General features: G+C 40.9%; 1 protein-coding gene across 1 annotated transcript in view; it reads right to left on the minus strand.

Annotated features, from left to right (window-relative positions):
* zer1 (zyg-11 related, cell cycle regulator) overlaps positions 1–13,187 on the minus strand; it is a 29,820-nt gene extending 16,633 nt beyond the window's left edge. The window contains exons 1-5 of the mRNA XM_080418730.1: positions 12,754–13,187; positions 7,274–7,557; positions 5,417–5,567; positions 1,633–1,863; positions 369–598 (exon numbers count right to left, since the gene is read on the minus strand). Of these exons, the coding sequence (XP_080274856.1) occupies positions 369–598; positions 1,633–1,863; positions 5,417–5,567; positions 7,274–7,446 (785 nt within the window). The 5' untranslated portion in view covers positions 7,447–7,557; positions 12,754–13,187. The remainder of the gene's footprint in view (positions 1–368; positions 599–1,632; positions 1,864–5,416; positions 5,568–7,273; positions 7,558–12,753) is intronic.
* Between the last annotated feature and the right edge of the window lie 1,558 nt (positions 13,188–14,745).

Below are 14,745 nucleotides of genomic sequence, written 5' to 3' on the forward strand. Positions count from 1 at the left end.
GTATACATTGCACGGACCTAGTGCACGTCATTCCGTGCATAGTCGCCTAGAAAACCTGAAAATCCGTGCATATGTACGGCGAGTCCCACGGTGGGCGTAACCAGTTGCAACCCGGAAAAACCCGGAAGCAGAGCAGTCCCACAACAAAATGTACGATTCTGTGCCTATCGGTACATAACTCAAACGGCACTGAGTAGTCACAAGGGAACGTCGCAACGTTAGGGACGGCAACTCGCTCGCTTTAGCTCGCTCGGTGGTCCCTTAACGTGGCTCCAGTTCCCTTGAGTACAGTACTTGAGTAAATGTACTTAGTTACTTTCCACCACTGATTTAAAACCATACCACACCGACGGGCCCGTTTTGCTCACCTGAGGTTGGTCAGCTCCACCAGCGTGGCCACCAGCTCCTCGGAGAGGTCCATGTTGTACAGGACCAGCGACACCAGCCGGTCCTTCCACTGGGCGAGGAAGGCCGTGCGCGGCAGCGTGACGCGCGACAGGTCCAGCGAGGTGAGCGCCCGCAGCGGCCGCAGCAGGGCCTCGGCGTCCACCTCGTCCGACAGGCCGCCCAGGTTGAGCAGACGCAGCCGCTCGAAGCCCTGTGAAACGCAGAGGTCATTACGGTTTTATTCAGTAGGGGGTGGGAATCTCAGTGTTGATTTCGTCGACTAAAACTATGAAGAAAAAGGTTCGTCGACTACCTTTTTTCACTGACAAAAACTCAATCAAAACTAAATCAAAACTAAGCTATGATGACTAAAACTAAGACTACATATGTTGACAATTTCGCCAACAAATAAACACTAGACTAAAATGATGAGGGACTAGTGAAGAAGAGATCCAGTAGAACTAAAAGACGAGTCATTTTACGCTTGGTTGCGCTCAGGTGTTGCGCTCTGAAAATAGCAGATCTACAAGCTCACAACGTGTCGCGCTGCGAGCCTGCGACGCGTTGTGGGCTTGTAGATCGGCTATTTTCAGCATGCAACCAAGTGTAAAATCAGCCATTACGACGCCATCAAGGCACCGCCAAAATACATTTTAGTCGACTAAATCAACTGTAGATTTTGTCGACTATAATCTTATGATATTTAGTCAACTAAAACTAAACTAAAACTAAAACATTTCAGATGACTAAAATATGACTAAATGGAATTTGATTCAAAAGACCATGACTAAAAGTGAATACAAAATTGCTGTCAAAATCAACACTAGGAGGGATGATACGAGTATGGGTTGGGATTTCGGAACCGGAGCCAACATTTGGGAACCGGAATCGGTTCCATCACATTTGGAACCGTTTTTGGAGCGTCTGCTGTACAATTACAAACATTTTCATTTCAAGGACCAACATAAGTCTGAGAGTGTACAGATGGAACCAAATTGGCTCCATTTGTACACTCTCAGAGTTAAACACCCGTAAGGGCCCATTCTGAACCCCCTCAAGGAACCACGAGGGTCCCTGGACCACACTTTGAGACCCACCGGTGCAGCAGTGTTTCCTGTGAGCCAACATGCAACATCATCAGCACCCTGACTCTGTTTGACCAGAATGGGAACAGAGCCTTCATTAGCATAATTGGTAACACCTGTGAAGGAAGTAAGCCTATATATATAGTGACGTCGTTTTTACCTCGAAGTGGAAGTCCGTCTCCAGCGCCTGCCGCGACACGGGGCTCACGTCGTCCTCCTCGCCCTCGCCGACGTCCTCGCCGCACGCCAGCGGCGCCCCGCCCTTCCTGAAGAAGATCTGGGTGCAGCCGAACAGGCTGAGCGACACCAGGGTGTCGCGGAAGCACGTGAGAGTCTTGAGGCTGCGCGCCGACAGGCTGCTGCAGTTGGTCAGGTTCAGCTCGATCAGGTCCTGCAATATAGTAGGAGTAGTATATATCGTTGCTGTCAGCCAAGAAACCTCTTATCTCCACATTTGAACTTTGTGTTTTTTTTGTCATTTAACCCATTCAAACCGGGAACGCATCTGTGTAACCACTTTATCCATATTTTATACTTTGGCTATTCAAAAATAGCAGATATACAAGCTCATAGCGCCATACCGAGAGCCGCACTATGAGCGCTAGATCTGCTATTTAAAAAAAATATTGACCATTTGTGCAAATATTTCAATAAATATATTTTTAAAGGGAACATTTGTAACTCAAATCTTTGCTTCTGGGGGGGGGGTCCCTGGAACAAAATATTTTGAGATGGGGGTTGCAACGCGCTGTGAGCTTGTAGATCGGCTATTTTTGGCGAACGTTCCCCCCCAGAATAGGGATGCTGGGGGTTCAAGTGGTTAAAAGGATCCCTGGCTAGTAAGCCAAATATGCCTTAATACATTATAATTGCCCTCTATAACTAAAATATTGTATTTATTTTAGAAACAGTTCATATTTTACCCAAGAGGGACCATGCCCGTCGCAAGTTGATGATGTCATTTGCCCATGTGTGGTCTAGCCCTAAGGAATTTATGGAATGCATGTGCAAAAACATCATATATAAAACATTGATTTGATGCTCATATTAACCTTAGGACGTATTAAGTTGGTTTTTATGTTCACATGCATTCCATAGCCTGACAAGGAATAAGGAGTGCTAAGGGGTGAGGTAGAGTCTGAAGAGGTGGTTTTCAGACTGCGGTGGGGAGTGAGTCTGCAGTTCTCATGTCCTGAAGGTACAGGGGGGTGACACGTCCTTGATTGCACCTGAAACTGTAATTATTCCTGTACATATTGCTCAAACCGATGCTGCACAGTGTGTCTGTGTCATATCACACATCTTTGCCGTCGGGCAGACAGCAAAGATTAGTAAGATTTGTATGTTGCCGTTTTTCTGTTTTGTTTCGTTTTTTCATGTCCTGACGGTGGAAACGGTACTCAACTTGTTTATGTAAAAGTATCAATACTGCAATGTAGAAATGCTCTGTTACAAGTAAAAGTCCGGAATTCAAAATGTACTTGAGTAAAAGTACAAAGGTATTGGCATCAAAATGTACTTAAAGTATCAAAAGTAAAAGTACTCATTATGCAGACTGTCCCATTTCAAGTTTTCGAATGTATAAAAAATCTTTTGAAAACAGCAGATCTACAAGCTCACAATGCGTCACGATGTATATAGGGCTGAAGTGGGTGATGTATGTTTTGTAATAATAATCAAAATCTACAAAGTAACAAAAGTTTTCAAGCGCCTTCTAAATCCTGACTTAAGTTTTCTGAAAAACTTCAAATATTTATTCAAAAATTACAAAAACATACATTCAACATACGTTGCTATATACTGTACATAGCAACAGGAACCCCAAAAGGGGTTCCCGCCATAAATGGGTACAGTACTTGAGTAAATGTACTTAGTTACTTTACACCACTGCAGGGGTGTCATGTCCTTGACCGGCTTATACATTCGGTCGCATTCTAAAACGTTCGCGTCATTCATCAGATCTAGACTGACTTTCTTCAGCCGTGCTGCAGTTTTCTTTGCGTTCTTGAGAAATCACATGATTACGGTCAGGCCCTTAGCAAGGTATTCCTATACTGATCCACTTAAACCCTATATATTCCGTTTACCGGGGTCCCCCATGGCTCAATACTGTGTCAGCTGCTTTTTTCCCTCAAGACCAAATCTAGTTGCCATAAATAGACGATCGCGTAGCGACACTTAATTGTTTGTCCCAGAATAGGGACGATAGGTTTCAAGTCATTAAAAAGGTCTACAATAGATTGTTAGTTTCAAGTTCCTTCCCCATCTTTGAACAGCTTATTGTCTAGTAAATAGTAAATATTGTTGCTCTCAAACTCCATAGTAACGATGCAATAAACAGGGACATCGTTACCTCATGCGAACTTGTACTGTGAAACCTGTATTGTAGAGCATAAAGTCATTATATATGTAATCCTACCTCCAGGACATATTCCACCCCTATTAATTATTTTTGAATATCCAAAGAAATCTACAAAATTACACAGATGCTTTACTGGTCTTAAGGGTTAATGTTAATGTGTGGTAAATATTTTGTTCCAGGGACCCCCAGAAGCAAAGATTTGAATTAAAAATGTTCGCTAAAAATATATTAAAAACATAGGCCTATATATTCAAAGATTTTTGTTGTCGTTGTTTTTTTGTTCGGCACACAGGCTGGGTATAACTATTAGTATTGTAGAGTATAAATTATTATATCTAATCCTGCCTCCAGGACATGATCAAACCCTACACCCCGGAGTCTGTCCCTAAAACACCCAGGCTAACATTCCACACACCTCCTGCACTCTTCTCCCTCCTGGCACCCCATTTTCTACCGGGACTCCCTCTTTCTGTGGTGTTTCGCCCAGGTGGGCGTGGGTTTTGAGGTTAGGTTAAGGCAGTGGTTCACAAACAGTGGGTCGTGGACCCATTTTTATGGGTCGCGACAAAAAGGATTTTCAATTTCTTTTTTCGTTTTTTTTCTCTCACAATTATTCATAAAAAACATAGACATTTCATAAAAAAAGACATAAAAAAAAGTAAGAAGTAGTGAAAATAGCAGATCTACAAGCTCACAACGTGTTGCATCGCCACACGTTGTGAGCTTGTAGATCGGCTATTTTCACTAGTTTGGGTCCCGGGAAGGCATCAAATTTCTCTTTTGGGTCCCGACCAACAAAGTTTGAGAACCGCTGGGTATAATTAAGGCATATTTTCTGTGAGGTTAAGGTTTAGGTTTAGGCATATAACCACGGCCCACGTAACCTGATGCTTCCAGATCCAAAGAAGCTTTCGTCACAATTGTTTCTCAGCTTATTTGGTTGTATATGCTGTCTTGAGAAACTAGTTACTCAATACCGCCCCCATCTGGCAGAGTCAGGTTACGGCCCACGCCCACCTGGGCGAAACACCAAAGACAGAGGGAGTCCCGTTTTCTACCGCAGTCTTAAACTCACCTCTTGTGACTCCACCTCACCCCCTAGCACTCCCTCATTCCTTATTTTGACAGTTGCCAGGCATACTATACAAATGTATGTCAGTTACTTGTTCACACATGCTGCGACTGTTATTTAGATTCATCTTTATTGACTACGGCTCCCAACCTGTTCTGGATCAGGGCCCACTTGGAAAGGTCATGAACGTCTTTGCCCCCCAAGGACCCTTTCTTGCACCAATGCTTGGACGTACACGCAAATCTTCGAATATATACATTTTTTTAAACGATTTTTTAAAACTCAAATCTTAGCTTCTGGGGTTCCCTGGTACAAAATATTTTGAGATGGGGGTCCGTGGACAAATACATATAATTTGTCCTTGACACAAAGTTTGAGAACCACTGATATAGCAACATATGTTTGTTTTTTCCAGAAAACTGCAAGGAAGACATTAGAAGACATTTTTAGAATCGAGCTCAGGTCTTAAAGGTTTGTTAATGGGATGAAGTGGCTGCAACAGCAACTGACCTGCTTCCTGATGGCTTCCAGGTCTCTGTCCCGCACAAAGTCCTCCCTCAGCCGCACCCTGGTGAGCCTGGTGCTGCGGGGGTCAGAGAACAGCTGGAAGAAGCCCTCCTGGGGCTCAAAGGTACTGTCCGTGTGCACCAGCTCCATGTACCTGTTCAACACAACACACCGCAGTCAGACACCAAGGACGCCAGTTCCCGTAGACCCTCCAGAAAAACGCGGGCAAAAATCCTTGATCATGCGGGCTAAAACTCTTGATTATGCAGGCTAAAACCCTTGAATTTGCGATGAAATATGCAATGTTATGCGGTGAAATTGCGGGAAGTTGCGAAATATGCGGAAAGTTGTGAAATATGCAGCAATATGCTAAATATGCGATATGCGAAAAGTTGCGAAATATGTGAAAAGTTGCGAAATATGCGGAAAGTTGTGAAATATGCAGCAATATGCAGCAATATGCGAAATATGCGATATGCGAAAAGTTGCGAAAAATGCTAAATATGTGAAAAGTTGCAAAATATGCGATGCGAAGCGCATATTATGCGATGCGATGCGCATATTATGCGATGCGATGCGGCCTTTTTGAAAAAACGTTACCCCCGCATAATTATGCGCCATTTTACTGATTATGCTGTAAATTCTGCGATCGCATAATCGCATTTTTCAGGAGGGTCTTCCCGTTTACACAAAGCCAGTGCTGACTGCTGTGCTGACAAGTCAGGATGATTCGCTCAAATAGAAAGAATCATTTCTTTTTGAGAAACTGGGGAAAAAAAATAACCTGTGTTCCAAATGGATTAAATGTAGTTATTATTACTGTAGGTCACTAGCTCTTGTGACCTTATCAAGACATGGACTATTGCAATTTAAGATAATCCATAGACTTCAAATTGCTAAAATGTTCCCCGGAAATGATCCAGCATGCTCTCGTTGTCAACAGGACGAAGCCACCCTTTATCACATGTTTTGGGCCTGTTCAGCTCTGACTCCTTTTTTGCCCTACGAAGTGCAGTAACTACAAAAAAAAGAAAAAATCACTGACAAATGGGTTTAAAAGTGATTCAACAGGTCAGCCAAATGAGATATCGGCATATAAGTAATACTAATTGTACATCTGTTATTGAGGTAATTGTTTATCCTCTAAAATCACGAAGGCTAATTTGACCTCTGGGATACACAAATAAGTCGGTGTGTCCAAAAACGTAGTTACTGCACTTTGGCTTTGTAGGGCACTGTATGTGTGAGAGAGAAATAAACCAGCAATATTTGGGGGAAGCCCAGCCTGCAGAAATCCCACTATCAGGTGCTCAAGTCGATGCACTGGCACTACTAGCACAAAAGGTTCATATTATTACATTGGAAATCTAACAAGCCACCGGCACACTCCCAATGGGTAGAGAGTGTAATGGCATTTTTTTTACTGGAGTATTTCCAGTTTTCAGTACTTACTTAATTACTTACTTCTACTCCACTACATCTCAGAAGCAAATATTGTACTTTTACTCCATTACAATTCTTTGAAAACTTTAGTTACTAGTTACTTTTTAGACTTTGATTATTATCGCAAAACACACTAACCACTTCAGCCCTAATACATTTCGGCTATTTAAAAAAATATATATACATTTTGAACTTGAAAAGTGAGTACTTGTACTTTTGTACTTTAAGTATATTTTGATACCAATACTTTTGCACTTTTACTCAAATCAATTTTGAATTCCGGACTTCACTTGCAACAGAGTAGGTGTTGATAATTTTACTTAAGTAAAACATGCGAGTATTTTTTCCACCATAAACCCGACACATCTCCGGGCTGTAAAACACAGATAGACGAGGCGCGTGGCAGTGTATACTTACGTGTTGACGAGCCTGTCGCAGATCTCGCTGGGCAGGAAGATGTCGGAGCGCAGGCACAGCTTGGTGCGGTTGCTCGGGTAACACATGGTCTTGCGAAGGTTCCTCAGACAGTAGGCGGTGCACAGGGTCATGAGGGTGTCCGGGTTGTCCTCCGCCTTGCACGCCATGGTCATGGCTGGCTGGCTTCCGGGGGGGGGGGGGGGGAGGGGAGGGGTGGGGGACTCGCCCAAGTGGCCGATCGGTCCTCGCCTCGCCGGGGAGGGGGGGGGGGGGCGACAACAATTCTAGAAAAAATATATAGATATTTCTTGAATAGAGCCCGATCTAGGGCAATTAACCAAAGATACGTCGAAATTGATATTTATAGAGCCAATAACAGACTTAATCTTGCTCGTGTAGGTTAATCGGATAATCGAGAAGGAAATTTAATTTTACAATGTTTTGTTTTGTTTTTGTTCTTATAGTTCATACATGGGCAACTGAGGCCGAGGGCCACCAGTACCACCCCTCACCTTCCCTTAACCCTCGTAGGGTCTTCGTGTTTTAGTCACACACAGGGCCTTCGGGTCACTTTGACCCGAAGGCCCTGGGTGAAAATTTACATTTTCATGAAAATGAAATTTTTCATTTTCATATCACATGTTTAGTACAGTAAATAAGGCAAATAGAAGAAGTTTCATAGAGAACAAAAATGTTTTACATAGTTTTAATTCATGTTGAAAATGTTAAACCGGGTTAAAAGGACCCGAGGACCCTACGAGGTCACCTATCTTCATATAATTGGTCCTCACTAATACTCATGATAAAATGGTACAATTTGTTTCTACTTGGTCTGTGTCTCATAGGAGGGCTGTGGACAGTCCAGAAACCCGTCTACCAGTGACATCATCGTTAGGCAAGATTTTTTTTTCCAACAAGATTTCACATTTCTTATTTAGATTTTTATTAACACGAGAACAATGGCTTCTTTTATTGCATTGCAACTTTCCAGGAATAGAAAGCCTGCAGTTTCTATTAGCTTGGATTCCCCATTTTTTTTTATCCCACGATTTTGTAACCCTATTTTTTACACCCAGTGCCAATTGTCTATGTAATCCTGGGCACTACCTTCCCTCTGCCAACCTAGGGAGGCCAGGGCCGAGCTCATGCCTCCTTCAATGCATGAGAGCCAACTGACCTTCTTGTCACCTGACAGGGGAGAGTTTCCCTGGTTGGACGTAGCGCGTGGAAGGAACACGTTATTCCAACCAGTTCCCTTCCCCTCCATCAGGCGCCCCGGCTGGCCAGGGGGAGGCAGTATAGTGACCAGGATTACTGCATGTTTTTGTGAGGGTACCTACCCTAGGAGACACGGGGAGAACATGCAAACTCCACACAGAAAGGCCCTTTCGCCAACCCCACCTAGGGTAGGGGCACTGATGACACGGAAGAGAGAACACACCCCCAGCGCCCACAGCGTCCCCTGCGGGAATCGAACCCAGGACCTTCTAGCTGTGAGGCGACAGCACTACCGACTGTGCCACCGTGCCCCCTATTCCCCATTGATTCCCCATTGATGATGTCACTGGTAGACGGGACTCTGAACTGTCCACAGCCCTCCTCTGAGACACAGACAGAGTAGAATTTTTTTTTACCATTTTATCATGAGTATTAGTGAGGACCAATTATATGAAGATAGGTTGAAAATCGGTGAAGTCGTCCTTTAATGCGGCCCACAGGTTAAAATCGGAATACTGATATATTGATCGGAATACTGATATATATCAGCTGTTCCAATTCCAAACAATCATGACCCGCTTTAATAACTTCAGTCTATATTATTATTAGTTTAATGACTTTCCAATGAATTTGTATTTAAGTTCAAAAAGTTAATTTAAGTATAACTAAATGCATTTGAAATTAAATAAAAATGTTACTTGTCAGGATTCCAATTTCAAAATACCAAAAAAGAATTCAGGATTCCAATTCCAAAATACCAAGAATAGCAGATCTACAGGCAAAAATAGCAAGCAAGCAAAAATAACAAAAATAGCAGAGCTACAAGCAAAAACAGCAGATCTACAAGCTCAAAACGCATCGCAAAGCGACGCGTTTTGAGCTTGTAGATCAGCTATTTTTGCTACTTTTGTGTGACATACTAGAATTACGAATGACATTAATTAATTAATGGCTTGCCGCTTCCCGACAGCAACAATATGCAATGTGGCCCCCTGGAGTGAGTGTGGAAATATAGCCCTCTCCATCATCACAGTTGCCCACCCCTGGTATAGTTCAACTAATCGACAAGAAGAATTTGTAATCTATCTTTTTTATATAATCGACTAAATTGATTAGTGGGATTAACCATGTGACCCTGTATTATACTTCGTTGTACGATGGTGCCGTACAGAAATAGCCAATCTACAAGCTCACAGCACGCCGCGATGCGACGTGAGCTTTTAGATGGGCTATTTTCGCTATCCTTTCACACAAAATAATCGTTCATTAATCATATTCGAGGCAAAAGTTTGAAATAATCGTGACATTGATTTGAAGTCATAGCGCCGAGCCCTAGCCCGATAGATGCTACAGTAGATTTCTGCGTTTGATGCTGATCTCAACTGTGGAGAGTATTAGACCACCTGTGATGTTGTCACCCGTATTTTGACAAAAAGTGCAAAATTCTAATCAATTTGGAAAAACTTGGATTTTGATAAAAGATTCTATTTGAGAGCAGTTGATTTATAAGCAAACAAAACATTTTAAAAACATGAACTTGAATTATGCAATGAACGAGAAAACTAGTAAATATATGATACCACTTATGTCCTATTCAAAACCTTTCTAAAATAGCAGATCTACAAGCTCACAGCTCTGCTATTTCACTGATACCGGTATCCTCAGACAGGTCAAATAAATGCCGATATAGCCACAGCCAGACTGAACTGGTTCCCAACATTGATTGAATCAACATTGATTAACATAATCAAAGGATGTGATCAGGATGATGTTATGATCTGTGAACTTGATAAGAGTTAGTTTTTGTTGTCGTTGTCTGCCAGTGGTGCAAAGTAACTAAGTACATTTAGTGGTTAAGTATAATTGAGGTACATTTACTTTACTTTTTCCATTTCTGACACTTCATACTTCTACTCAACTACATCTATCAATGCTGCAACGTAGAAGTACTCTGTTACAAGTAAAAGTCCGAAGTTCATTAGCAATGAAGGAGACATTAGTAGTATTATCATTATTAATGTTAGCTTGCTATGTGGCAGGCTACAATGTCATATCAGGTCCATTTGCTCCGACATCACCACAAGAGCTAGTTACATGCAGTGGTGTAAAGTAACTAAGTACATTTACTCAAGTACTGTACTTAAAGGAGGAGTTCACCCAAAAAATTACTTATTTTCTATCAATTACACACCCCATGAAGCCTTGATTTCATGGATTTATTTTAGTTTTTGTGGCATTCCTAAGACAATAATTTGATGACTGTGTGTATTTCCGGTAGGAGACACAAATAATCTACTTTGTGTCTCCTACCGGATACATTAGCCGGTAGGAGACGGGAATCAAATTATTAGCTTAGGAATGCGACAAAAACAAAAGATAATCCATGGATTCAAGGCTTCATAGGGTGTGCTATTGATAGAAAATAAGTCATTTTTTGGGTGAACTCCTCCTTTAAGTACAATTTTGAGGCACTTTTACTTTACTAAAGTATTTCCAATTTTCAATACTTTTACTCCACTACATCTCAGAGGCAAATATTGCACTTTTACTCCACTACATTTATTTGAAGACTTTAGTTACTAGTTACTTTGCAGATATAAATTATCATGTTATAAAACATACATTAACCACTTCAGCCTATTTTATACATAGGCTATTTGAAAATAGACACAACGCGTCGCATCGCGACGCATTGTGAGCTTGTAGATCTGCTATTTTCAAACATTTTAGTACATTTACTTTTGGTACTTTAAGTATATGTTGATGCCAATACTTTTGTACTTTTTACTCAAGTAAGTAATTTTTAACACAGGCATTTTACTTGTAGCAGAGTATTTTTATATTAAGGTATTGCTACTTTTACTTAAGTAAAATATCCGAGTACTTCTTACACCACTAGTTACAACTTCAGATCCAATACATTTTACTTTCACACTGGCTACGTTGTAACTTCAGATCAGACTTTGACACAGTGCTATAATTACATGTAATGTGACGTCAGATCAGAATACATTTACTTACACATTAACACAACAGTTATAGTTACATGTAATGTAATGTTAGGATCTAGATGCAAACACTTTGACATTGGCTACGACATAAACTCAGATCAGAATTTACATTTATGTAAATCTATTTACTTTGACACCATCTTTGCGTTGGTGTAAAGTAACTAATTATATTTACTCATAGCACTCTATAAGTACTGCACTTAAGTACAATGTTTTGTTACTTTTACTTTACTGGAGTATTTCAAATTTTCAATACTTCTACTCCACTACATCTCAGAGATAAATATTGTACTTTTACTCCACTATTACATTATTATAACATTTGTGCTAGTGTATATCATAATATAAAACATACACTAACCACGTCAGCCCTATTTTATACCTAGGCTATTTGAAAATAGCCGATCTACAAGCTCACAACTCGTCTTTCAAAAAAAAAATACTTTTACTTTTGGTACTTTAAGTACATTTTTATACCAATACTGTACTTTTACTCAAGTAAATTTTGAATTCCGGACTTTTACTTGTAACCGTAGTATTTCTACAATGCAATACTGATACTTTTACTTAAGAAATGTGAGTACTTTTTCCACCACTGACTTACACATTACCACAACAGTTCCAGGGGGTACCCAGCTAAATGATGGATAGTAACCACTAACCAAATGGACCCTTATATCTGTAACTCTGAGAGAGTGTACAAATGGAACCAAATGGACCCGCATTTGTACACTCTCAAAGTTAGATTAACATTGATTTTACAATATGAATTGGGGTCCCAGAGATATAAATGCCATTCAATGGGGGTCCGTAGCCCTAATGCATGTCAAACTGGGGGGTCCTTGAAATTAAAACGGTTGAGAATCACTGCTAGAGCCGTAAAAAAAAACTTCTCTTATGGGGGTCCCTGGCATATCTTTTCAAATGGGGGGTCCGCGGGCTAATAAGTGTCAATTTGGGGGTCCTTGACATGAAAAAGTTTGAGAACCACTGGCCTAATGTACTGTCAGAATCTACAGTCAAACACTTTGACATTGGCTACAATGTATACTCAGATCAGAATTTACATCACGTGCTACAGTAACAGCACATCCATTTACTTTGACATCACCATAATGTAACCTCAGATTACATCCACTTTGACACAGTCAGCGACACGGCAGAATTCCAATGTAATGTAACGTGAGGTCAGATGATACATAATACTTTGACATTCCCCCCCCCACCACTAGCAACAGTATATATACTTACATGACAACACAACACCAGCTATTATAAAGTGCTGTGCTGGCGATCAGCGATCAGAACGGGCTCGTATCACAGCGACCGAACAGGGATGGGATCTACTGGATCCCCCAGTGATCCATCAGCATCAGGCAGAGTTTGGATCAGAACAGTGTCCTTTACAACAGGCTAGCTAGTAGCCATCGGTAGCCATGTATGTATGTACTCTCTCTCTCTCTCTCTCTACAGTGTAAGTGAAGGTCTCTTTACCCTACTCTGATCTGTGTGTGTCTGATCACTGTGTCTCTCTGTGTGAGCCAGAGTGTGTGTGTTGTGCAAGAAGGTGTGTTTGTTGTAGTGTTGTTGTTGTTGTGTTGTGTTTTATGATTCCATCAGTGTGTGTGTGTGTGTGTGTGTTCTTCACTCATCCAGAGAGCCGATGTCAACAAACAACAGGCTCCTCCTCCTCCTCTTCTTCTTTCTCCTGCTCACTGCTCCTCCTGGGTTGCCAGGTCCTGGGTTGCCAGGTCAGAGAAAAGTCAGCCTCGACTGGTCCCAAATGACATGAGCCTATCAGCAGTGGTGTAATTGTGTAAAGTAACTACATTTACTCGAGTACTGTACTACTTAAGTACAATTTTGAGGTATTTTTTTTAAAAACTTTACTGGAATGTTTCCAGTTTTCAGTACTTTTACTTCTACTCCATTAGCCTACATCTCAAAGGCAAATATTATACTTTTACTCAACTACAATTATTTGACAACTTTAGTTACTAGGTAGATTTTGATTATTATTACAAAACATACATTAACCACTTATATACAGCACATTTTGGCCATTTGAAAATAGCAGATCTACAAGCTCACAATTTGTCGCGATGTGACGCATTATGAGCTTGTAGATCTGCTATTTTCAAAAGATTTTCATACATTTTATACATTTGAAAACTTGTGAAATTGGACATTCTGCATAATGAGTACTTTCTACTTTTGGTTCTTTAAGTACATTTAGATACCAATACCTTTGTAAGTACATTTTGAATTCTGGACTTTTACTTGTAACGCCTGTAATGCCTTTTAATACCTCAAAAAAGAAAAGAAAATAAATGTAAAAAGACCATTAGGACATCAAAGGTAATAATCAACAAACTATAGGCCAACTATAAAAACTGGTCAAACATTGGCCAAATTGTCAAATATTAGGCTACTGAAGAAAGTGGCAAACATTTTGAAAATAGCTGATCTACAAGCTCTCAACGCCTCGTTGCAGAGGCGTTGAGAGCTTGTAGATCAGCTATTTTCACAATAGTTATGTGTAGAACCGATCGAGTCAAACTAATGTGCCTCATCTCCTGCAATTCCTCATGCTTGTCAGGGTGGAACGGTTCAAATATGATTATTTTGGGGGTTTGGGCCTGAAAAGGTTGAGAACCACTATAGTACAGTACAGTACAGTACAGTACAGTACAGTACAGTACAGTACAGTACAGTACAGTACAGTATGGCACAGATTGATGCTGTATTACCTAATTTCGCTATGGACCCCCTGGAAACCCCCCCAAGGACCCCTGGGGATCCCTGGACCACACTGTGAGAACCACTGACATAGCCTACTGTCACCGTCATCATCACAACGAGGCTAGGTACATACGCAACTATATATACTATGCAACATCAGCAGACATTGAAGGACAACAACAAAAGGTTCAAAGAAAGCCAGAGTCAATCTATTAAATTAAAAACATGACACAAATAAATAAGTGCAAATATGCAATGTGCAGCCAATATGTATGTAACTATGGATATATGACTATCATGCATGAGGCATTCTTCGCCCATGCAATGTATACCTGTTAGAAAGAGTGTTTATAAACAAACCACTATGCTGCAGGAACAAAAGACTTTCCTGAACCCTTAGATGAGCGATATAATAATAATCATCATCATAATCATCATCATCATCATCATCATCATCATCATCATCATCATCATCATCATCATCATCATCAACATCAATGT

The sequence above is a fragment of the Gymnoscopelus braueri genome (assembly GCF_963280865.1).
Source record: "Gymnoscopelus braueri genome assembly, chromosome: 22".
Classification (NCBI taxonomy): domain Eukaryota; kingdom Metazoa; phylum Chordata; class Actinopteri; order Myctophiformes; family Myctophidae; genus Gymnoscopelus; species Gymnoscopelus braueri.